The 25,923-nt window shown below is 44.3% G+C and overlaps 1 protein-coding gene across 1 annotated transcript in view; it reads left to right on the top strand.

Moving 5' to 3' along the window:
* The window catches only part of GALM (galactose mutarotase), a 60,077-nt gene that overhangs the window by 5,113 nt on the left and 29,041 nt on the right, over window positions 1-25,923 (top strand). Inside the window, exons 2-4 of the mRNA XM_073214168.1 lie at window positions 600-754; window positions 4,574-4,780; window positions 10,317-10,398. Of these exons, the coding sequence (XP_073070269.1) occupies window positions 600-754; window positions 4,574-4,780; window positions 10,317-10,398 (444 nt within the window). The remainder of the gene's footprint in view (window positions 1-599; window positions 755-4,573; window positions 4,781-10,316; window positions 10,399-25,923) is intronic.

Raw genomic sequence — 25,923 nt, 5'->3', positions numbered from 1 at the left:
AGATTTAAATGGGCATCCTGTAATTCCTCAGGCAAGCCTACTCTGTATACTTGTGTATTATTAAATAATTTTTAAGTGGTACTTTCATGTACTAATTGTCTGATTTTTAAAAATTAAAAAGAAGAAGAATAAGAGAGTTTCTTTTCAAGACTACAGAAAGACACAATTTTTAGTGAAGACTAAATTGACTGGCCTAGAAAAAAGCAGATTACATGCAAAGCAGCATATTAAGACCCCAGTTTTATAAAAACGAAATGACATGTATGCATATACTAAAAGATGGAAGGATATACAGAAGAATATTAACAGTGGTTCTCTTTAGTGATGAGATTAGGATGCTTTAGATTTCTACTTAATGCTCTTTAAAGTTCTTTAAAAATGTTTGTGAAGAGCATGAATTACTTTTGGAAAGAGAGAAGTTCATGTGTTAAGGGCACCACATTTCTGTGCTTCCATGAGAACTTAGACATGCCCCAGCTGTTACTACTTGCATCTGCCCTCAGAAGAAAGTGTGGGCGGCAGTGTGAACTTCACCTTTGGTTTGGGATTTTTAAAAATGCTGTAGTTTTAAAAAATGCTGAAGTGCCATGTCCTTGCAGGGTACCTCCAAAAGCAGCCCTACTTCGGAGCGGTGGTCGGCAGGGTAGCCAACCGGATTGCCAAAGGAACATTCATGGTGAACGGGAAGGAATATAAGCTGGCCGTTAACAATGGGCCCAACAGTCTGCACGGAGGACTCAGAGGGTTTGATAAGGTGAGTTGGGGACATTGGCCTGACTCCCCACCTGTCACTCTTGACAAAACCTTCAAGCACACCTTCTGTTTGCGAGGCACAATGCGAGGCCTTCGAGCAAATGCATGGTCAGGTGAGACAGGAAGAGGCCGCTGCCCTGGTTGGGGGGAGCCACTCCCTGGCCCTTTTCCAGCACTCATCCTCTGCTCATCTGACTGTAGTAGGCAAGGGAGCCCCAAGTGAACAGGTGACAGCCCTGACTTAGGAAAGGCAGGGAAGGACTTTCTCACTGTGTTGGGATCAGGGAGTCAGGTTGACCTTTAATCTACAACAGAAAATCTGCTGACACATAATACCTACAACGTACTGTGGAAGGCATTTGCATATATTATCTCTCACCCTTGCTAGAGCCCTGTATTATCACATGAGAAATGTGAGACTCTGAAAAGGCCCCGCAACTCAGTCAGGCTGCCTGACCCGAAGTCCTCATCCCTATGCTACGATTGCTGTGTCCTCTACAGCTGCTGTGGGTGCCCCCAGTTCAGCCCCCCCTCCTCCTGCCCTGGATGTGGCACCACCCCCAGGCCACCCCTTCCACTGAAGTGCCTCAGGCCTTAGAATTACCTCAGATTCCCCCCAGCTTCCCCTTTTCACAGTAAAACGCCCACTCCCCAAGTGAATCCCTCGATAAACAAGGTTAGGAAAGCAGACTGATCAGACAGCTTCTCCCTGAGTAGGAATGCCTGGCCTCTGCTTCCTAGCTGTGTAGCAATCTTCAGGTTAACCCCCAGTGACTCTCTTACTGGTCTAATCTCAGGGAGACAATTTTGGTAGTTTACTTTCCTTTAAATTATACCACCCAGGTTATCTCCAGAGAAGAGCCAGAGAACACAGGAACCTGTATGGTGATTAAGGACCATCATTTCTTTTCTGCCTCTTACTACCACTTGTCCTGTTGAAGGAAGTTGGTTTCTCTCTGTGTCCCCATCCCAGCAGCTTCCTGTCTGTGGCCTGAACCAGACTGCCCCATCAGTTCCCCTTTCCTCCCTGATGGGACTTCTCACGCCAGGGGAACATGAAGGCAGCGGGTAGCCTCTCTATGGGCAATGTTAAGGTGGAGGGTCTCTAGAATATGCCAGGTCCCTGGGAAAAGCCCAACCAGAGGATGTCAGGCCCCATTCTGCTTGGATAGGTATCTTCAGAGAAGCCTCATAACAGCACCTTGTTCTAGATTGTTCCTGCATCCTCTCTTCCACTTGTGGCATTTTCTGTGGTGCTACTTAACATGTGTGCCCTATATGAACATAGCTAGATAGTGAGCATATGTACCTTTCAATGCAGTGTGCATACCGAGCCCCTTGTGTGAACCTGCATAATAGGATGGAGATTCCTGGGACTCCAGTATAGTGAAAGCCCCGGACCCTTACATAAGTAACTGTTGTCGGGAGTAAGCTCCGTAATACAGATGCCAGTGGTGTGTTACAGGAACCGGGGGTGGACACATTGATAGCTGCCCTTGCAGAAAGGAGAGCATTTCATTCAATAAGGAGATACTGGAGAAAGTGGCTGTGCAGCAGCCCAGAGAGGAGGGAAAGGCTTGGAGTATTCTCATGGAGCCACTGAAAGCTTTTGAACAGAAGGCTTTCATAGAGTGACATGAGCAGTATCAGATGAACTCAGTATTAAGTTGTACTTGATCTCAACAATTACTGAATAATTCTTGGTTTGGAGGTATGTTTTCCTATTTATATCAACACATTATTTAAAAGATGAAATTTGAATAACATGTCAGGATTAGAAGTGGTATAAGTAGGCCTGGAAATGCAAGTTTGGGAATTTTCAAGAAACTTAGAAACTACACATTCAGGGAAATCCTCCCAAGAATAGGAATTATACTTGGCACATTAGTGTACTTATCTGATAATATTGGTTTATACAAAAATCTTCCCATTTCCAAATCTTTGTGAAGGAGAGAAACTAGGTATCAAGTTAAGATTTTATTTCATGTATTTTGTTCCTAAAATTTTCTTTTGGGGGATTCTTTTTTCTTGTTTTAATCACACATAAAACAAGCTTTATGTTTTAAGTGTCTTGAGAGTTCAACATTTCTGAGAGATAACTAGAGTGTAAAATTAATTTTTTACTAAGGTCAGTGAATGTGTTTCCGATACTGGCTGCTTTCACCGTGGGTAATAGCAGAGGCCTCCTTTCCTGCAGGGCCCCCCTTCCTGGCAAATGCAATGTCAGTGAGAGAGATCAGCCCATGCCAGGAGTGGGTGGGCAGTCTGGGCTCATAGGCCATTCCTGTGGCCCACAGAAATTTTATCTTTCAAGTCTATTTGCAGTGATAGTGTTTGCCCTCAACTCTTCTGGTTGAAATTGGAGATTCGAACAAAACATTCACTACAACTACCGTGTGGACTAGTAAAGATTGCCAGGCTTGAGTTTGAATCCTAGCCCCATCACTAATTACATGTCTGAGATCCAACAAGATTTTTTCCCCTCTTTTAACAATGGACATGTGGTGTGGAAGGGTTTTATTCCACTCCCCTGAATGCAGGAGGTGGATGTGGACAAGTTAACGCCCCTGGACTCAGTTTGTTCATCTGTAAAATGGGTGCAATAATACTAGTTGGAGCCATATTAAACTGACATTATTGAACTGTTTTGACCTCCAAAGAGGGTTGTTTTGTTTGGTTCAACCAAATCCTTACCATACAAAATGATTTATTTAAAGCATCAGGTCAGTGACTGGTGAGCACTCAATGAATGAAGGTCTCATGTCTGCAAAAGGCCCCTTTACTAGTGGCCTCAGGGCTCCTAAAGGGACTGGGGGTCACTGGCCACCTCATTGTCTGATAGTGTAGAAAAAGGGAACAGGCTCCCAATCAGACCACTTGTCTCAAATCCAGTGTCTTCCTGGCTGTGTGGCCCAGACGCAGCTCTCTCATTTACATGAGGAAAATGGTACATACTGTAAGTCAGCTGTGAGACAGATGAAATCATGCCTGTGACGCTTCCAGCAAAGAGTTTTGGCTCATAATAATGACTCAGTAATGGTGGTGATTTTCCCTTCCCCATAAGTGTAATCTTGAGGCCTCTAGGGTAGACTTGAGAGGAACCAGTGAGTTAATCCAGTATTTCTATTTCCAACAGCAAAAAACCTCTTTTAGAAAACTTTTCTTCATATTTTTCTTGCCACTCTTAGAGTCATATTTTCTAGAGCCAGAAGAAGCTTTCAAGACCATTTTTTCAGCCCCTTTATTTTACGGAAGGGGCTGATGCCCAGAGTCACACAGGGAGCTGGGAACAAGCCTGGGCCCCCAGTCAGGACTTCCGGCTTGAGGGCTGGAACGCTTCCTAAAGGAGCAAGTGCTTTCTTGCCTCCTTATTTATTTGGAACATGCCCAGGGAACATGGAGGACCTCGGGGTGTTTTTTATAAATACTTGTAAAAAAATAGTACCCCCTGGGAGAGTGGGGCTGATCTATTAAGGTTATTTTTTAATACTACTTGCAGATATTGCTATCAGAATGGGGTGTCAAGATTTAAAAAAAAACTTTGAAAGAAGGGGGAGAAGAAAATATTGTAACACATACATACAAACTCTGGGAGAAAGAGTGAGGAATGTGGGTAGGCAAAGAAAATCTTTTTATCTCAAAAGCCACTTTTCTGTATAAAACAAACTTTTAGAGTAATTACAATCCAAGCTATTACTCAAACACCTTAATAATCGTGTAACCATTTCTCTTCCCAGAATAAGCTGTCATTAAGTATTGAAATGTGGCCCTTGGCTTGGGGGTCCGAGGGTCTGAACAGCTGTGAAAACACGTTTTCTAGGTCCTCTGGACTCCTCAGGTGTTGCCTGGTGGCGTCCAGTTCTCACGGGTCAGTCCCGACGGTGAGGAAGGTTACCCTGGGGAGTTAAAGGTCTGGGTGACCTACACGCTGGATGGCGGGGAGCTCACAGTCAACTACCGAGCACAGGCCACTCAGACCACACCTGTCAACCTGACCAACCATTCTTATTTCAACCTCGCAGGCCAGGTAAGAATTCTCCTGTGCTCTTCCGCTGTATGCTTCGTGGCCTGCCCTGTGCTGGGGGGTGGCCGGGAAGACCAACCCAGCATGGAATTACTCTGGTAATGGGGTCACTCTTGTGATGAAGAGAAGTGCCCAACAAAGAAAGCATGTATCTCCTAGTAGGTGCTCAATAAATGGAAGTTACAGAGAAAGATGGAATGAGTATATTGTACTGCCAAGAGAATGATCAGTTTCCCATATGCTCAAACAAGGAGCTATTTCAGGAACTCCCTCCCATCTACCTATGACATGTGCTCACATTTGTTTCCACTATTGTGCTCCCCATCCCACCCCCCACTCCCAGCGTTACTTCCAATCAGGGCGCTTTCCACTCTTGAATCTTTGGAAATATACTTGGCCCAGCCCTTTAGCTATGCTGCCAATATTTGTATGCTCCCATTGTGCAGTCCACCCTGAGTGTGTAGAGACACTGACAGCCCCCCTAGGTAATTCCCTCTAAACTACCTCATTCCCTCCTAGTGGTATTATTTTAGCTTATTGATGAGGCTATTACATGAGACAGAATAAAAAGCTTAGCTAAACTCTGTAGATTCTATTGCCTCCTCTTCTTCTGAAGAATTCACCATTGTCCATTATACTTGAATCACTTTGGTATGATTTCCTACCACAGATGATGTTCACAGCCAACTAGTAATATCTTGCATTTTCACACTCTTTTAGGAGGTGCAGATGATCCGATGAGTTTTTTTTCTAAGATCTCTTCAAATAGCATGAGTTAATTGGTTCTTATATAACTTCCAAATTCTCCCTTTAAAAATAAGAAAGATGATTCTTCACTTGTCTGTTCCTGATCATCAGGAACTTTCACCATCCTTCCTGAGATGAGATATTAAAGACAAGCCAAAAAGCAAAACTGAAGCAAACATGCTCAGCCATGAGAAGCTCTGCAATCATGTGCCTAAGACCTACTTTTAACAATAAGTTCAGAAAAGAAACTTGACAGAAATGGACCAAATATTAGTGATTTTATGTAGTAATAGATCATGGAGATGTTTCACTATTTTCCACACTATTGTATCCTTAGGACACCCTATTTTACAATGTGGAGGTAGTCTAAAGGAACAGGTTTAGAAATCAAAAGAGAAATTATGTGTAAAGTATTACATCTGCAGATGGATGTGTTCTAATGAAGGAGACAAAGTGTAGGGTAAGGTCCACTAGGCCCTCTCCATTTACCTGGCAGGAGGACTCACCTGCCCAGAACTTCCCATCCTTCCAGTCCTGCAGGGACTTGGAGTGATAGGTATTTCTACATCTCTTTCCAGAGGCTGAATAATTTCTCAGATCACAGACCCCCACCCAAAAGGGTGGCCAGTGTGAACTCCCTTCTGTATACTCTCTTAGTAAGGGCAGCTCACATCCACAGCCACTAGCTTCAGGGTTGGGTGGGGGGCAGGGGCACCAGCCTTGTGGGACACTCAGCCTTTGGGACTGTCCACTCTTATCTAAGAGTAGACAGTCAATCACAAGGCCTGGGGATAAGGGATCTCTGCACTTTCAGAACATCTCTCGCCCTACGCAGGAAAACATTACCATGTATCTTAAGCCCTCCCCACAGAAACAGCTGAAAACTTGACACTTAAATAGTCAACTCATCTTACATTTTGTGTTTGTTTTTTAAATTCAATAAGCAGTATTTTTATTTTACCTAGGGCCAAAGGTTGACTCATTACTTCTAAGTTTGCATGCTGGAGGCCTGGGGAGAGGAAAGAACTGTTTTTCAGAGAATGGAGAAGGTATATAGGTTGAAGTTTGGGTGGTATTTTTTTTTTGGCTGTTCATTCCTTACCTAGCCCAGAATTGGGAGAACATTTTTTTTTTTGAAACTTCACTTAAAGAGTTATGAAAGCAGTCCTAGGGAAATTTGAGATGAAAGGGACTAGCAGTGGTTCCTGTATGACTGAGTAGGTATGTCACCAAGGACCCAGTTTCTTGCACGTTTCCATTCTGCTGCTTCAGTATTCTGGCATTCGTCTACAGGCTCATCCCCTCGTGGTCACAAAATGGTTGCCACAGCTGCAGGAACCACCTCTTCATGTAGTCACATCCAAAGACAAAAAAGGACCTATTCCTTTTTTTCCTATCTCTAATGTTCCATTTTTAAGAACAAGCAAAACTTTTCCCAGAAGCTCCCCAGCAGACTTTTCCCCACAGTCTGTTGGCCAGAGGTGTTTCCTATTCCTTCCTAACCCAATCACCAGCAAGGGAATTAAACCATCATAATCAGTTTAGACCAATCAAAATTTATGCTCTGGGGCCAAGAAGAGAGGCCTTTCCCTGAATATATGGACTAGCATAAGATAAATCAACAAGTCAGGGTTCTGCCAGGAGAAAAGGAGGGTGCTGGCAAAGGAATGCCTGTGGCTTTTGGGTAGTACCACTCATGTCTGTTATATTCTGCTAGAAGTGATGAGAGCTGAATGAAGGCAATGAATGGTAGGGACAATGCTCATAAAGGTCTTTGAAGCCCCATGCAGGCCACAGTGAGCTCTACAAATGGTTGATGTTACCAGCTACTGAGCAAAGTTAACGAAAATAAACACTGAACTCAGAGATGAGCCTCAAGATCTGTTAGCAAATCAGCATTCCTTGCCAAATTTTCATCGGCCTAGAAGGGAAATTAATCCAATAGTAATATTCCACCAGAGGTGATCATTGCATTATTCCAGGTCAGTAGAGTCATAAAACGAAGCATGCTTCCCTTTAATAAAGGAATGTTAGTGCTTAGTGACCCAAGGACCATTAAGAGAATGGGTGCCTAATAAATATTGCTTCCTTCTCCTTTCAGTCTTCTTCCTAATATCTCTGACTCATCAATTTATTTGGTGTGTAATGGAATCATTTTCTTCCTGCCCTAGTGCTAAAAAACAAACAGAAAAAGGAAATTCCTAGGCAGCTGTCTCGCCTGAGGGTTTCAGCCCTGGGCAAGTTCACTATGGGTTCAGCAATACCAAAAAATGACAATGGAATGTTCTTGCAGTAAAAGCCTTTCTACCTGGCTTTATTCTCCCGGCGTTAGGCGGTAGGTTGAGCATTAGAATCATGTCTGCATCCAAAGTGTGCAGGTCCGTAGTCCTCCTCTGCCTCTGCCTCCACCCAGAGCACTGGGCAGAGCTCTTTATATAGTGACTCAGTCAAAAATAGCTTATTGCCTATGGGTGTGGGAGCAGTAGCCTAGCAGTAGGCCAATTACATCATCAAGTAGTTTAGGAACTTTCATTTTCCCCACAGCAGCTTTATTCATAACAGGAAAAAACTGGAAACAACCCAAAGTCCCTCAACAGGAAAATGGATTAACAGGCTGTGATACAGTCATACAAAGGAATGCCACTCAACCTGAAACTGAGCATTAAACAGAGAGAGCCAAGGAAACTTTCAGTCCCAGATCCTCTTCCCTCGTCTCTGCTCCTCTCAGCACTCTGGTGCTGGCATACCCCGAGGTATGAGAGGATGGCAGTAGAGAGAGCCACACAGGAGAGAGACCTCTGTAGTCGAGAGCTGCTCTAGGCAGCAGTGCATTCCTCCAATTTTGGACCTGCCTTCCCAGGTCAGAACAGAAACAGAACAAGTGGTTATGATAAAAGTGTGGGCAGGGGAGAGGGAGTGTCTCCAACCCACTCCTACCCCTGCCCAGCACAGGACCACTAGGAAAATACAAGAGAATTGTAATTCAGAAACAGCCTCTTCATAATGCAGTTAAACAGGTTTTTGTTGTGTCTAGGCATAGATTCTCATTGTCTGTAAAGCTTGGCCTTTCTCCTCAGGGCAGCTGGATATGATTGTGTGGGCCTGAGTTCTTCTCAGTATAGAATCTGTTTCCCATTAACCTGCAGCCCTCCGTCTCTCTGCTTACTTCTCAGGGACCCAGCAGAGCTTGCAGTTTAGCTTAGCTCAGGGTTTCTTAACTTTGAGACCACTGACATTTTGGGTCAGATAATTCTTTGTTGTGGGGATGAGGAGGCTGTCCTGTGCATTAGAGGGTGTTCAGTAGAATCCCTGGCCTCTGCCCACAAGATGTCAGGAGTATTATCACCCCCAGTCACGACAATAAAAAATCTCTTCAGACATTTTCAAATTTTGCTCTGCAAGGCAAAATCATCCCCAGCTGAGAATTACTGGGTTAGCTTATTTTTGAGCATTCACTAAGCAAAAGCCCTCACTTGGTTTCCCCTTCCACATCTTCTGCTGGGAAGCTTCAAAATATACTTCTATTAAAATATAATATTTTATTAAAAACATACCTGTTGTTTGCTTGAAACAAATATAACACTGTATATCAATAAAAAAATAATTGTGTATCAATTTTTAAAAACCCATACATGTGAACTTTCCAACTTGCAAGCAGTGCAACATGTCTTTTCTAAACTGTTCCTCACGAGCACCCTGGAAAAGCTATGGGCATCTTTAGCCCAATTTTTTTTTTAAATTAAGGCATCATTGATATACAATCACATGAGCAACACTGTGGTCTTTAGCCCACTTTTACACCAAAGGAAATGAGATTCTAGGAGGTTAAGTGACTTGCCTCAGGCCATTCCACAAGAGTCAGAACTAGACTGCAGGCCCTCTGTCCACTGACCAGCCTTTGACTCCCCAGAAGAGCAGACGGCTGCTTAAATGGGGGAGTCAAGCAAACTCTCAGAAGCAGGGACCCGAGTTCTGACTCTGTGGCTTCTTTCATGTGGCAGGGGGTAGGTCCTCTGGTGGGAGCTGGACCGGAGAAGGGCTGACACACACGGAACCCCAGCAAGCCCCAGGCAATGTCTTGGCTGTCTAGCACCTGTGTGTTACATACAGGTCACTGATCTTTGCTCTTCTGTTTGCCTGGCAAGTGAGAGAGTGGAGGAAACCTCTCTTCTAGTAAGCCAAAGTCCAAAAGGCTTTCCAACTACTGGTGGCTCTGACTTTTCACCTTCATAATTTCATTTAGAAAAGAAAATGCATGCTGGTGGTCACCCTTGAAAGTTTCTTCCAAATTTGTCAGTTGCTATTTTGAGGCCCTATCTACTTACTATACTTAAATGAACATTTAATCGTTACCATAGCTTAATGGGATTTCTAGTTTTTTTTTTAATGCCTCAAAACATTTCTGTGAGAGACGTTCTCATCCAAATACAATTCACCTTTGAACTGCATGGGTCCGCTTATGCATGGACTTTTGTTTCAATAAATACAGTACCATAAATTTATTTTATGATTTTCTTAATAACATTTTGTTTTGTCTAGCTTACTTTATTGTAAGAATACAGTATATACTACAGAACACATACCAAATATGTGTTAACCAACTGTTTATGTTCTCAGAAAGGCTTCTGGGCAACAGTAGGCTATTAGTGGTTAATTTGAGGGGAGTCAAAACTTACACGCAGATTTTGACTGCTTAGGTGGTCAGGACCCCTGCTTTGTTCAAGGGACAACTGTATACAAAGTGAGACTGGGCATTAAATCTTCATTTCTTTCTCTACCTTTTCCCTCCTAGGGTTCCCCGAATATATATGATCATGAAGTCACTATAGAGGCTGATGCTTTTTTGCCTGTGGATAAAACATTGATTCCTACTGGTTGGTGAATTTAAACTTTTTTTAATGGAAATGCAGAACTGGGATGCGATTTGAGGAGCATCAAAACTTCATTTACCTATATTTGTTTTCCCTGTTGGACTGCCAAAATACCTATAATTACCACGATTAGTCACCTCTTTTGGTTGGGTGACCGTATAATCAAACCCCCAACCAGGACATGTTTGAGAGGGAAAGGGGATGCTATTAACAGTTAAGCCCAGGCAACAGGCATAAACTGGGACAGTTCCAAACAAACAGGGTCGTGTGGCCAGCCTGGCTGAGCCTCAGACTCCAGAAGTTCTCCACTAAAACGTAAATCTGTTAGCAGAGATAAATTTACCTAAACATTACCTCACAAGTGCAGGACACTGATAGAACACAAAGTGGTTTTTGATAGAAGAGGAGAAGGTAGGATAAGTTGTACTCTGAGGAGGACAAATGCAGGTAAGTCACCTCTGAGACGCAGCCGGGTAGACGGGGTGGAATGCAGAGTCCAGAGTATCCAAAGAGGAGGTGAGGTATTGGTGGAGTCAAACCTCATGCGTGTGTGTGCGTGTGCGTGTGCGTGCGTCTCCTAGGTTAACTGGGTTGAAATCATCTTGGTTCTGACTATTTGGTATCAAAAGTACCTTGGTTTAAATAGGCAAATTCATAGAGACAGAGAGTAGATTAGTGGGTTCTGGGGACAGAGGGAGGTTGGGGAGTGACATTGGATTCAAGATTTTTTTGGGGGTGATGAAAAGATTCTGGTATTAGTGGTGATGGTGGCACAACTTTGTAAATATAGAACACTACTGAACTGTGTACTTTAAAAGAGTTAAATTTTATGGTATTTGAATTATATCTCAATTAAAAGAAAGGAAGGGGAGGGAAGAGAAGGGAGAAGGAAAAAACAACTTGGTTGACATGTTATCTCCAGGATGAAGTGGTATTGGTTTGTACTAGACTGTAGGGACACCCCCATTTGCCTCCAGGGGACAGATGATGACAGCAAGATGACTGGCAGGGCTGTTACCTGTAACGACTTATGGAAGTTAACTTGAAGTCATTATCCCAAAGCAGTAGATAAATATTCTTACTGGGATTTCATTAAGATCAAGGTCAGGTGAGCGTAGAAGGCATAGTCAAAGAAAACTAAAGTGAACAAGAGTAGAGGATGAAGGGAAAGGAGCAGAAATCCAGAAAGACACACTTTCACATCAGCTCCTCTCCCCCAGAAAGAAGGGCTGCCCTGCTGCCCCTTGGCTGGCCGAGGCCTCCTGCCTGGTGTGACAGAGACTTTTCGGAGATGTCACCTTATGACTCCTTTGTCAGATTGCTTGTGCCCTGTGTTCCATTCTCTTAGGCCTTCTAGAAGCCCATCTGCTGGCCCTTCCATCTGTTCCCACCCTGAGTAAGGGTGCTGTCACCTCTGCTCCAATTAAGAGCTTACTTAGAACGATAGAATACAAGCAGTTAGGAGCCAAGGGCATCATCTTAAACAAGTAATGAAGGTTTACATCACCAGTAAGATTATTATCCCAAGTAGTTTAAAAAAAAGAAAACTTACTGAAATATAACATACATACATTCCCAATTAATATTAGTGACCTATATTGATGATACCACCACCACCCCCTCATGTGATGCCCTGAAAAGTGTATCATTTCTGTGATAACCTTATTCCATTCAGGAGAAAACACACTAACCCAGTTGAGGCACAGTCTACAAAATTATGACTAGCCCTCTTAGTGTCAAAGTCATGAAAGACAAAGACTGAAGAATGGTCACAGAGGAGACTAAGGAAATAAGACAACGTAATGCAACTTGAGAGCCTGGATTGGATCCTGAGTCAGAAAAAGGGCATTAGTGGGAACACTGGTGAAATTCTAATGAAGTGTGTACTTTAGTCAATAGCACTGTACTAATGTTAATTTCTTCATTGTGATCAGTGTACCACGGTTATGTAAGATGTTAACATTAGGAGAAGGGCAGAGATGTACTGTTTTTGCAACCTTTCTGTAAGTCTGAAATTACATCAAAGTACACAAGGAAAAAAGTGCAAGGCTCTAAGATATTACTTTAATTTAATTGCACACCTGTCTTATTTAGGTCAGGGCTTTTGTTTCATTTTGGCTTCTTTAAAATAGCAGGCTTATGTTTCTGGCCTCTAGTTCAAAGTTTGTACAAGGAAAAAGGTTAAGAATGTGAGCCTGCATACTAAACAGTACTTTGTTTAGCAGCAGGAATTAGAAATCCCCATAAATATAGTAACTACAAAACTCATTAGAATAATGAGAAATCAAGATAAATGTATTAAAATTCTTGCATCACAGTTTTGAATGTTTTACTGGCTCGGAGCTGAGTTTAAAGGCTTTTATGTTTGTGTTGAGAACATGTGTCATCTTCTGATATCTACATGGCTCAATAGATGGACATGAGTAAGCTGGCCCATCTTTGTCCTGGATGCAGAATTTTTGCATTTGAATAATGTGAAGGAAAAAATAGTGGTAACTGGTGTTGCCTGATAAGGGCAAAAATGAATTAAGTAGCTTGTAAGTGGACGTGATGAAGTAAGTCATTTTATTTCTGTGTATAAAATCTTACATTACCTGTTAAGTTTTGATCAGGTGAAAATCACAAAAATGCAAGATTCATGCCATGTAAAGACTATTTGTCATGATTTGTAAGAGATAATTGTGGCAAAGCAGAGTTGAGTCTAACATGCAATCTAATGGACTGCATATAACTCATGTTCATCTCAGTTCTGCACTGTAAGTGGTTTGGGATCAAGTTCTATACTTTGTACCAATATTGAATACCTGTGAAGTTGAGTAGGATGTAAAATTAAAGTTTTGGACCCTGGGAGGCAGGAGCCCTGGGTCTAGTTCTGGCTTTGCTGTTAACTAGCTGGGTAACTTGCAGTGTATGTATAACACTTAACTTCTCTTGACTCTCATTTCCTTTTCTGCAAATAGGAGGGATGTTGAACTCAATCTGATTTAATGGGCCAGTAAATTTTCTTAAAAAGTGATTTGGGAAATTTATCTGGGGTTGCCCAACTTTTCATTTTTCCAAGCTATCATAAATATAGGGTCACTAATATTAGTTGGAAATGTATGTATGTTTTATTTCAGTAAGTTTTCTTTTTCTTTAAATTACCTGGGATAATAATGATGAACGGAGGTAAATAAATCACCTTTATTTTTTAAAGACCCAAACTACCATTTATAATCACCATCATTTCATAAAGGAAAGAATATTTTAACACCACGAAAGTGGGGAAAATCTCATCTCAGAATGAAGAACAATCCTTTAATTGAATTCATCTTGATTTTTAAGGTGTGATAGTGGATTATTGAAACATACCTGTTTTCTTTGGACCAGTGAAAACTTTATCATGGACTCATGACTGAGAACCAGTAAATTGGTCTTTAAGGCCACCCATAGCTCTTACATTCTGTGATTCTACAAGGCTCTTAATGTAACATTTTATTATTTCTACCACCCTTCAAATCCATTAGAACTACTGTGAAAGTAAATAAGTTGCGACAACTTCAGAGCTTATGAAAAATTCATGATTCTCTTTTATTATCCACACGTTAGCTGGTCCTACATAGGCTGTATCTATTTGCCCAATGACACTTCAACTGAAATTATAGAGGTTTCTTTTTCCCTTTCTCCTTTTTCAGAAATGCTTAAGAAATAAGCTAATTACATGATTTCTTTGGAACATCTTACAAAAGTGAGTGGTAACTGCTACTCTGCACGTCTGGCCCACTTTCAGCTGAGAGCAGATCTCTAGGAGCCAAGATTCCATCTGAGTCTTTATTAACCAAAGCCTATGAGCAAATGGCTTAATTCTGAGAGCAGTTCAGTCATTTGGTCAATTGGAAAAGCCTGCTGAATGCCGCTGAGCTTGCCAGAAGGTGATAGTCTAGTGGAAGAGTCGGCCAGGATACTACCCGTCAACCAGGAAAAAGTCAGGGTAGATGTGTCTAGGAGACTCAGTACACCAGGAAAGTACTGCCTGGAGACTCCCAGAGAGAGGGTATGAGAATTAATAAACCTGAAAGGGCAAGTAGAATTTTGTCAGGCAATGAGGAGGGGGAGGGTGTTTTGGATAGAGATGAACAAAAGCGATCAGTGCAGGAAACAGCAGGACGATCCCTGGGGAAGTGCTGGGCTTCTGCAGCAGTCGGGCATGCTTAAGGTGGCAGCAAATGGATGGGCCTGGAGAGGCTGGCTGGTGCCATGTCAGATCTGCACCAGGCTCTGGTACGGCTGTGATCCCTGGGGTGGCCCTGGACGACCCTAGACTGGCCTGGAGTTCAAGGACTATCTGCACAGGTGTACCTGAGTTCCTGATATTCAGCCAGAACTGGACAGAACCACAAGGTCACTTCCCCAGATGTACTCGGCCACTTCCCCAGATGTGCTTGGCCACTTCCCCAGACATGCTACAAGAAAGGTTAGGCCAGCCACACTCTGTTAAGAGTTCTGGGAATAAGATATATAATATCTAGAGATTGTGGTTGTGTTGAACTGAGAAAAAGGAAGATACTGTTTATCTGTGAGGTGAGATAAAGGTTAATGATAATAATGGCTAGTATTTCAGAGAGAACTTTATAAATAATCCACACCACAACCCCATAAGGTCACTTCCGTTCATTTTTCTATGGTCAAGAAACTGGAAGCCAGGAAATTTAAAAAAAATGCTTTTGACAGTTGTCACTTCTCATTTCTTCTGCCGCCTTAAGTGCAGGTAGTCTCACACCATCTCTGTCTTCCTCCCTGTTTCTCTTTCTATTCTACAAAGAAAACAGTAAACAAGTTTGTTCAAATCATTTTTAAAAGAGAGGGGAAAAAAAAAAAGACAGAGATAGAGACCTAAGAGGTTTTCCTGAAATTCAAGGGTATGAATTTAAGCATCTGGCCTTGTTGGACTGACAAGAGAAGGAATATAGAAAACCAACAACTACAAAGTGGTCCAGTTAAGGCTCAAAATGATTCTTTTGCCTCAGTAACCTTGGTGGTCATTGGTTGGCTGCCGTGGAGTACTGTGGGTGATGTCCTAGCCCTTGCTTGAGGGTTCTTGGTTTTCTCATCTGCAAGGTCCTGTTATTGCTGAAGGTGCACTTTCTTTAGATATGGACATTGGTCATCTCTGTTGAAGATGCTAGGAAATTCACGGACACGGTGAAAGAAAAGCTCTACCACCTGCTTCATTTAACCAGCAGGGTGCTGGGAAATGAGTTCATTCTGAACCCCTCTGTTCTCTCTGGCTTTCTGTGGGGCTGCTGCCTGGTCTGGTGAAACCCTGCCAAGGCTGTCTGTGAACTTGGGCCTCCTTGCACATGAGTGGTTTTTACTCTGTCAGCTATTGTGTTCACCATCTCCATCCTCTACTTCCCCAAAGACCTGTTTATGTGTTCATTTGCTTTTTAAATCTCTTTTCCTGCGGTCATAAAAATCCCCATTATTTTTACTTGGAGTTCCCAGGGAGGAAAGTCTCTCTTACCATCATGGTATCAAAAACGAAAACAAGAACTCTTCACTGCAACCTTGTGCACAGCATCACAACAAGAGGTAGCAGCCAAATGTGCCAGGGAATACAGCTTATGCAGGAAAATTTGTGGCGGATTTGGAAGAAGTTCAAGGCAACTCTTTAACCATGAGGACTCTTATCAGCTCATTCCTTGAATTCTGTATGAGTTTGTCCCAAATGCTTAATTAGACAAGTTGCAATTTCTGTCGCTTCATTTGATCAGCCTTCTGTTGACTTCCAGCCAATCCCTTAGGCTTGCTTCTAAGCTTGTATCTGTCTGTGATACAAAGACGTGCAATGGTCCCAGGCTGCCACCTTTTGTGGCTATTAATTTATACTTAGATCGATGTCTGAGGGAAATGCTGATGCAGATCTAATTGGAGAGTGTTTTGTGCCTTGGTTATAGACATTCAGTAAATAATTTTTCAGGTAATGGGAAGCCCATTGCCATGAGCAGCAAAATTGAAAGGAAGAAAAAAGCCATGTGCTGTAATCACCTGTATAGACCCACACTAGTTCTGCCCCGGCTTCTGGCCATGGTGGGCAGGTAGCCCAGGTAGCCCAGATTGCCTCCAAGTCTCTCACTTCTGTGAGAAGAAAGGGTGGTGTGTTATATTTACAATCCTAGGAATGAATTAATCCCTGGATAAAGAGAAGGATTGAATTTTCTCACCTGCTCACATTTAGCTGGCTTAGTACCCAAGTAGAGCACCAGGGACCGGTTTCCTTTTGTTGCTATAGGGCAGGAAACTAGACTCAGGTTCCAAAGCTAAATGCCTGAGATGGCAGCACAGTGATTCAGCACTGTTCTCTCTCTCTGGCCATCGGGTAAATCCATGTCCTTCCTGGTAAACAGCTTCCAGGAGTTCCACTTCTGCGAAACTACAGGGACAGCCCTGACAATCACAGACTGACACACATGCCCTGGAGGACCTGAAAATGCCCTGTAACAGGGTGTGTGCCCATCCTAAGCAGTGGCAAATGCTCTATGGGCTGCACTTTTTTTTTTAAGTAGGGCAAAACAATTGCTCAGAAGCAGCAAAGCTAGATTAAATGCTAGCATGCTAACCCACCCTGACAGCACAGCTGCAAACTTTGCTCCTGGTCTGCAGGGGAGCCCAGCTTGCAGCCTGGCAGAGGGGTGTTGTTGGTAGAGCTGTCTTAGAGGAGAGAGGCACCTGTGAGCAAGGACCATGTGCTCAAAACACCATTGCTGACTTCAAAGTGCTTGGAATTTCATCCAGAGGAGTAGGTTCAGAATCTAAGTGATGGATTCTATTGTTTTATTCAAAATATTTTCTTTCTTTTTTTCTCTCCAGAAAAAAAGCAAAGATGCTGTCATCATCCAGCCTAAAAACACACAATGGATATTGTTTGCCTGTGTTAGAAAGCCTTCAGGGCTGACAAGATGGCATAAATTTCTGGTGGGAAAAGTGGGCGTGCATTAAATTACTTGAGTGGGATCCTTTAAGGGCTTCTGATACCCAGCCTTGCTGAGTCTTTTCCACGGGGCTCAGGGAAAAGGACAGCCCTTGATAGAACAGCAACATCCAGGCTGTTGTTGCCTTTGTGCTTTACTAGCTGAAATGGCTGAAGTCATTTTATATGCCTTCAAAAATGGCCAACAGGAAGAAAGGCAGGAGGGGAACGAGGTACCCAAGGCTGCCAGCAGTCTGTGGGCCCTGCGGGGGTAGAGGTCTAAATGAGGGCTGTAAGGTCAAGATGAGGGTATTTCACCATGTGTTCACTTTGGCTCCCTGGAACTGCACGCCGAGGAATACCCTTCCTTTCTAGGTGATGAAGTCCAGTCAGTATGCCAGTGATGAGCAAAATGGAGGTCAGACGTCCCCCTCCCCCAAGCGCACAGGGAGGTTGGGGGAGGAAGGCCCCTTTTCACTGGGTTCCTCGGCCCAGAACTATAGTATTTTACTTTACAGTATTATAGGTGCTTTTTTCTTTCTTTCAATTTTGCTGCTCATGGCAATGGGCTTCCCATTACCTGAAAAAATTTACTGAATGTCTATAACCAAGGCACAAAACTCTCCAAGTTTTAGATCTGCATCAGCATTTCCCTCAGCAACAGCTCAGGTTACACACAACCCTTTCGTCTCAGAGAAGTGAGAGACTTGGAGGCGATCTGGGCTGCCTGCCCACCACGGCCACAACCCGGTGCAGAACTAGGTGTGGGTCTTTACAGGCGATTACAACACATGACTTCTTTCTTTTTTTCAATTTTGCTGCTCTTTATTTGCAGTAGTAGCTAAGGAATTAAGAAAACAGAAACGAATGCTTTGACTAGAGGCCTTTGCCTTTAAGGTAACATTAGTAAAATCCCATCTTATTCTTTTCCTTAAGAAAAGAGACCTCTCCTTTTTACAAAAATGTACCAGCTCAGTATCTCCAGCCCATCTGTGTTCGCTTGCTGTTCTTGCTGCTCTCAGTTTTTGAAAACTCCTTCTAAAATTACATGAAAACACACCATTGGGACAAAATTAGAATTCTGGTGGGAAAGTCTTACTGCGAGGCTGTGGAGAGAAGCCCAGCAAAACCTTTGTATTTTATTTCACCTCATTAGGTTCAACCTACAATTCGGTCAGTTTTATAATTAATTCCCTGAGGCAGATCTAAGTCTCTGCCCCCGAGAAATAACAAATTTTAAAGTAGTTCCCTGGTTCAAAGATGGTGCACATGAAGACTCTTTGATCTACATGTTTTAATCTTTCTGGAGTTTCCTACAGAAAATTCCTTTAGACTTTATATAAATCTAAAATATTAGACATACTAGTGTCAACCCTCCATCCAGGCTTCCTCTGAACTTTTCATTCCACCCTCATCTGCTGCCACCTAATATCGTTAGTCATCAGGTTCTGCTGATTTTTAAAAATAGGCTTTATTTTTTTAGAACAGGTTTAGGTTCACGGAAAATTGAGCAGAATTTGCTGTGAGAATTTGCACAGAGTTTCCATATCCCTCCCACCCTAACACATGTACAGCCTCCCTGTTGCTCTGGGGGGTGCTGAATGGTTCCAGCCTGGGGTGAATCTCCTATGAAACCAGTGAAACCAAAGTAAGTCAAGGGAAAGGATAGGCTGGAAGAAAGTGTTTTTATCTCTCACAGCTTGCTTGAATTCACTAACTAGGCCCAGCCCCATCACTCTCTTCCTTCTACAAATCACGCTCTGCCTTCACAGCATGCTCTCTACTTCCCTCCCGACCCTTCCAGGAGGAGCTCCATTGGCCGGTCCTTGGTGACTGGCAGACAGCAAACCAATTAGATACCAAGAACAGAGAGGGGGAGAGAATGGTGGTTATCTCTCCACCCCTTTTCCCTGGAGGAGGTGTCTGGGATGGGGCGCTAGGGTAGGCTCCAGCAATAAACATCTATTGATATGTAAGTGGACTAAAGCCAGGTGGGAGATTCTGAAAATTCTGCCCCACACTCCCCCTTATCAACAGCCCTCACCAGAATGGTGCATTTGTAACAATTGATGAATCTACATGGATACATCATTATCACCCAAAATCCATAGTATTTACATTACGATTTACTCTTGGTGGTGTGTATTTTGTGGGTCTGGACAAATGTTTAATGACATGTATGCCCTATTACGGTATCATACAGAGTGTTTTCACTGCCCTAAAAGTCCTCTGGATGTAATATCAGTTTTAGCCATCCATTGATACGCTTCTTTCCTTTTCAATCACCCCTTCCCTAGATATTGTTAGGCTGATAATGAACTCCGAAGTATTTGTCAACTCTGTCTCCTTGTTATTTTTACTGATTCAGCGGCTACACCTGCACCAGCAGTGTCCTGTTCAGGGTATCTTTTCTTGTCTAGATCAGTGCCTGGTTTAAGAGCTTCATAAATTGGGATCAGTGAATGAATTTGGACAAAAGCTCTTTAACTGAGGGTGGGGAAAAGCTCTTCAGATCTATCCTCCTCCATTACTGAAGTTATCAATCTAAAATGCAAATCTTACTTTGATACTCTCCAGCTTTAAAAAGCCTGTTAGATGGCTCCCAGGCCAGGTCCCAGCTGTGTCTCAGACCCCTCCTCTCCCACGTGCCTCACTCACCTCCGCCTCCCTACTCGGTCTCAGTACCCTCCCTGCAGGGACTACCCAATACCCCCTTCTCAGCTGCATAAACTCCTAATTTTCTTCAAGGCTCATAATTTCTCCTTAGAAATCTTTCCCCTACTTCCTGGAAACAATAGACTCTTTGTTCTCCAGGGTTTCTGTAATGACAAAACTGTGTAGAGCTCCTCACATGCCCCTGATCCTCTATTTTCCCCTTCACAAGTCAGCCTCAGATGATTTAGTTGCAGGTCTGAAGTGCCAGGTAGAAGGGAACTTCAGGCGTGGTCTTTTTGGCCTGAAGTTAGAAAACTCACCTATACTAAACACAAAAGCAAAACCAAGTAGTAGCCAGTCTGCCCATTCTAAGAACAGCTACTCCTCCTTTCCACCACATTCAGTCCCTCTCCACTCTTCCTTTTGTGACATTTGGTGGTCAGCGTGGTATATTAAAGCAATACCGTGGGGTAACTGGGCACAGGTCTCAGTTCTGCTCCCCACCAGCTGTGCCCTTGAGTCGGCCACGAAGACTCACTGGTCCTCATAACCTTATCTGTGAAATGCCACGAGATGAGGGCCACATTAGTGGAACTCTGAAGGCCTGTCAGTTTCTAACACTGACTTGAAGACTGTTCAGAACCTCTTACCCAGATATTCTTAACCAGGCTCCACACTTGTGTGTCTGGGGAGATGATGAAAGAACTTCCAGCGGTTCGTGAGCCCCTGAAATTCTGTGTAAAACCCCGGGAGTCAGTTGTATCATTTTGACCCACAGAGGTGTTTTCTGGTCTCTTTTCCTCTCTCAAGATAATGATATGGTTGTCCTACTATGTATTATTCTACACAAGGAGAGTCATTGTTTTTGAGCATAGCAATAGTGTATTTTACTTTTGTAATCTTGAAAATGGTTTTAAGATTTCTTTTGTTTTTGCTAACTCATCACCATTACCTTTTCTGAAGGGAGCTAGAGGCTGACTAGAGGAGGGAGATGGCACGTCCAGAAGAAAAGCAAACTCCCCGAGGGTCTACCTAGAAGAATGACAGCAGCCAAGACTCTGGGTTGGATGCCAACTTTTCTGTTTCCGCTCGGTCAGAATTGGACAAAATTGCCATCTGATGTCCCCCAGCTCTTGGTGCAGTCAGGATTCCAGGCCTGGCCATCAGTCCGTGGAGTGTAGGAGCAGGCAGCGCCCTGGGGCCTCACTAAAAGTGGAAGCCAGAGCCTGGGGTTCTGGATGGCACCCTCAGCTCTGCAGTTCCGGAGATGAGCACCTCCAGCTGCAGGTCCACTCCCTACATTTCCTTTTCCCATTCTCCATCACCAGCAGATACCAGGTGCCCACTATGGGTCAGGTACTGTGCCAGCCCCAGGGACACAATGTTGAACTAGGTAGGTGTGTCCTGCCTGGATGGAGAACATACAGTCACATACACAGCACAGGTCCGGTCCTTAGAGATATCAGACCCACAGTTTAGAAAGAACTTCAGATAACATGAAAAAAGCGAACTTCATGATATTGGATCTTAAGGAATGTTGTTTACCCTAGAGTTGTTTCTTCTGTGACAGGTCCCTCCTAGACAGGGTTCAGGGATGTTCAGTGCAGACACTCTCAGGACCTCTCCTGGTAGCAGTGATGCTCTCCAAGGGGCTGATTCTCTCTATAAAATGGCCCCAAGAACAGTTTTATGAGGCTTCAGAATAACTCCCAAAGCTACTTGTGTTCCCTGCAAGAAAACACATCACTGCTATGAGATTAGCAAACAGCCAGCTTAGTGGAAATTTGGCAGGAAGAAAGCTCAGAAATTAGCACTTGGCCAGGCATTGTGTAATTCCTATGAAAATTTCAGACTAACGTCAAGTAAATTTGTCAGAAGAGATGTTATTTGTTGGAGCTCTGGCTGCCACCCTTAGAGAGCTGATGGTTTAACACCCACCTCTCCCAAGCCCCAGGGTGGACAGGGGCTGGCTCTAGTTCGTACCTTAGAGGTCATCCCACTCTGAAGGGGCTGGGAGGTAACTGGGGGCTTTGCACCATGGGCCTGAGGCTAACTCAGGCGCATTCCCAGAGCAGACTTGCATTCAGTTCAGCTGACGTTTCTGGAGCTGATTGCTACATGCCACCTGAGGCACTGGCCAAAGAAAGAAGACCAAACACCATCTCTGCCCTTGAGAAGCTCGCAGTAGGTAGAGAATCTACTGTGGTCAGGGAAGTGGTAGACATAATGTTCACAGGGTCAAGGGAGCATAGAGGCGTTGGTATGAGGGGGTTTCCTCTAGATGACCCTGAGCTCTGAGAAGCTTCTTAGTGTCTATGAGGATCTAGCAACAGGGAGAGTGAGAGTATCAAAGCACAGAATTCGGAAGTAGGGGTGGACTGTTAAGCCAAGGAGCTCGCAATGCAGTTGGGCAGGGTGGGGACTAGGGTGAGGCAAGAGAGCCTTTGCACTGAGGGTGCAAAATATAAGGCAGTGCTCACTCTCAGGGTCATATGCACTTGGGTGGGAGTTTTCCTTAAATTCCTGGCTTGCCTCACCCTGGTCCCAGCCCTGCAGTCAACAACAGTGCCATCCTAAGGGGCTGGGATTTTATTTTCAGACCATGGAGGGCTTTGAAGTGTTTTAAGCTATAGGATTGACCTAGCAAGACTGGCATTTTAGAAATACCACCCCAGCAGCTGTGCGAGGTGGGGCTTGACTGGAGACAAGACCAGTGAAGAGGCTATTTTAACAGTCCAAGTGAGAGATGAGGAGAACCTAAACTAGAAGGCAGATGGAAGAGATGTAGCTTTATAATATTAATGAGGTAAGAAATTAGAAGGCCTGAACTGAATGTAGTAGATGAAGAAGCAGGAAGGCTGTGTGATGACTTCTAGGTCTCCATGGCAGCTGCTGGGCAGGAAAGATGGAGTTACTAAGTAAGTAGTCAATGCAGGAATTGCCAGCATGGGGTTGGGGTCAGGCAGGGAGCTCCGGATTTGGTCTTGGAAATATTTGAAGTTGTGGTACCTGTGGGGCATCCAGATGACGTCCTGGACAGATGGCTATGATGTTAGGAGAGAAATGAGAGCAGGAGATATAAATCAGCATGTACTCTGTAGATTAAGTCATGTGGATTTCCCAGGAAGAACAGTGGCCTGAGGACTGAACCCAGCAGAACCCGAGGGAAACCACCACCGATCCACAAGGGGCAGGAGAGGCTCACACGAAAGGCACCAAGGGAGATGGTCAGAGGTAGAAGGCCAAGAAGGAGAAAACGTGATGAGAGCCTTGGAGTGACCTCCAGCGTGAACTCCAGAGAGGTCAAAGTCAGGTCTGGGGAGATCTGGTTAGTGCTCAAGGCCTGTCCTGGCTGTTCTGCTGACCCGGTTTCACAGAGTGGCGAGTGTGGGGTCTGACTGCGGCTGCTGGAGGAGGAACTGAGAGTGAGGAGAAAAGGGAGTACAGGCCCCTGAGTGGTTCCCAACTTCCTTGAAGACAGGCCCTACCCCAGAGATTCTGATGCACTTGCTCCAGCATGGGGCCAGCAGGTCTGCCTTCTCCAAGTTCCCTCTCGGCAGCATGGAGTTGGGAGCAGGGAAGGATGATCCGAATCTCATAGGAGGGACAGGGGGCAGATCCGTAAGAGTGTTGCTAACCGTGCAGCCCCGTTCATAGACAACGGGCCCAGGCAAGTAGCAAAGGATGTGAGGGACCTGATGGGTGCCACGGCAGGGGCCCTGGGGACCAGGGATGGGGGGGTGCAACACTCAGGAGAGGTCTGTTGGGAATGCCCATGCGGAAGGCTGCAGACAGGCAGTGGGGGTCAGAAGGGTGAACTTCCTACTGGCCCCCAATCCCCAGATGCCACCTTGAGGGGAGTCTAGGATGGAAAAATTCGCAAATGAAAATGCCTCACATGGGCCCAAGTGTGAAGTGTAGAAGTACCTTCTCACATGAAACAACATGTAACTGGGTTTAGCATATCATGCTTCAGATGGCTTGTAATATCCAGAAACAACACCCTCCCCCACTGCAAGTTAGAGTAAAATCAGAAAATGCTCAGTGGAAAGAAATAAAAATAAAACAAAAATAGCAGTAGAACCAAGCTGCAAACCCAAAGCATCAGCAGAAGCAAAGAAAGGCTGCAGCAGAGATAAGCTTTGAGGTTGTCATCTATGAAAATATATAGAAATCCTACCTTTAAAAAAATCCCAACATGTTCTACTTGCCAACCACTGGAATGAAGTCAAAATTCCCACCCAGGGTGTTACTTTTAGTTAGTTCTCTCTATGTTGTTTCCTAAAATAATAACAGGCATTGGACAGATGATTTACTAAGATGGCTTAATTAGGTGTCAGCTGAGTACCTGTACCCACGAGTGCCGGCTTCCTTATGCAAATGTGACTGACTGTTCTGAACCGGCAGCAGACATAATTGGAGCAGCTGGGCTGGAATCACAGCTGGCTGTCCCCATGGAGACCAGACTCCTGCGCAGTGGCTCTCCCCATTGCCCCAGCCCCTCCCAACCCTTTGCAGAGAGGAATACTCGCTCATCTCCTGGATCCCCCTCAGAGGATCTCCACATCAGTGCCTTTTACCTTTAATGGGCACATAGATCACCTGGGGGACTTGTTAATATGCATATTCTGACTCAGCTGGTCTGGGGCAGAGCCTCTGGGTCCCCATTTCTAACAAGCCCCAGGCGATTCCAGTGCTGATGGTCCTGGGTCTCCTTTGAGTAGCTGTTACTATTTAAAAGGCTCTAAAAAGCTCTGTCTAGCCTCAAGGGACTTTTGTTGCTGTTTTGGCAGCTCCCCCTTTGGTTCCCGTCCCCAGCTATCCTGTGTCCCCCTGCTGCCCCCTTAGCTACCTGTTCCCTTCCCTCATCCAATACCTCCCACTCTGGGCTTCTCATATCAAAAGCCATTCTCTGTAAGTCATTCTGCAAAGAGCTGCTCTCAGCCAATGGCCTCCGTAGACAAGACAAGCTAAACATCCGACTTAAAAAAGAGAGGAGAGAATTAACCAGATATTACGGTGTGTCCCTGAAGGGAACAACCTGCTTTGCTAGGTTTTTCACGTGGGCAATGGATTTGGTCCTGCACTGTCACGGGTGGGCATTCTCCAGCCCCCACCCTCCTGTCCAGTATTTGAATCCTAGAACTACGGCTCTGCTGGCACTCAGGTGCCTCCCGGACAAGATGGTCACTGTCCATCCTGGGTCAGCACATCATAAAGGCCTTCCTGATAATTAGCTGAAATCTGTCTACCCAGAGCTTATGCCAACTTGACCAGTCCTTGGGTCCATACAGAGCAGGCTCAAGGCCTTAGAAGGCAGCTGTCATGTCACCCCCAAGTCATTTCTTCAGGGAGAACACCCCCAGACCCACAGCTATTCTTATGCTGTGAGTTGGCCATGAGAATACTTCTCTGGTCCTGCTGTGTGTGTGTCTTTCTTTAAGCCCCTCCGCCTGTGATGACCCAATGCGAAAAGTTACTGAAAACTGTCTCCACCTCGTTACGCTCTTTGTGTGACTCCCATTGAGCTGACTGCCAACCACATCCTTAAAGTCATTTTCACACTTGCTGTGGCTCAGTTACATCTCCCTAGTCAGTAATAATTCTAGCAATTAGACTTACCATGAGAGTTAGTATAGCATGATAGTTAAGAACACAGGCTCTGAAACCAGACTGCCTGGGTGTGAGCACGCTCTGAACCATCTAACTGCTAGCCGTCACCATCATGACTGTCCTCACTGTGCGAAGCATTTTGCCTATATTAACTGTTTTAATCCTCAATAGTATCCCAATTTTCCAAACGGGAAATGGAACCTCAAAAGATTTGTTCTGTGCCCAAGGTTGAGTTACAGTCTGAACATAGTCCACATCCTTTAGGTGTTGTTTTGTGTGTTATTTTTGGATACAAATACAGGACCATATTT

Source organism: Manis javanica, chromosome 1 (assembly GCF_040802235.1).
Source record: "Manis javanica isolate MJ-LG chromosome 1, MJ_LKY, whole genome shotgun sequence".
NCBI classification, from domain to species: domain Eukaryota; kingdom Metazoa; phylum Chordata; class Mammalia; order Pholidota; family Manidae; genus Manis; species Manis javanica.
Note: the sequence above shows the minus strand (reverse complement) of the source record. Positions and strands in the feature narration are given on the sequence as shown.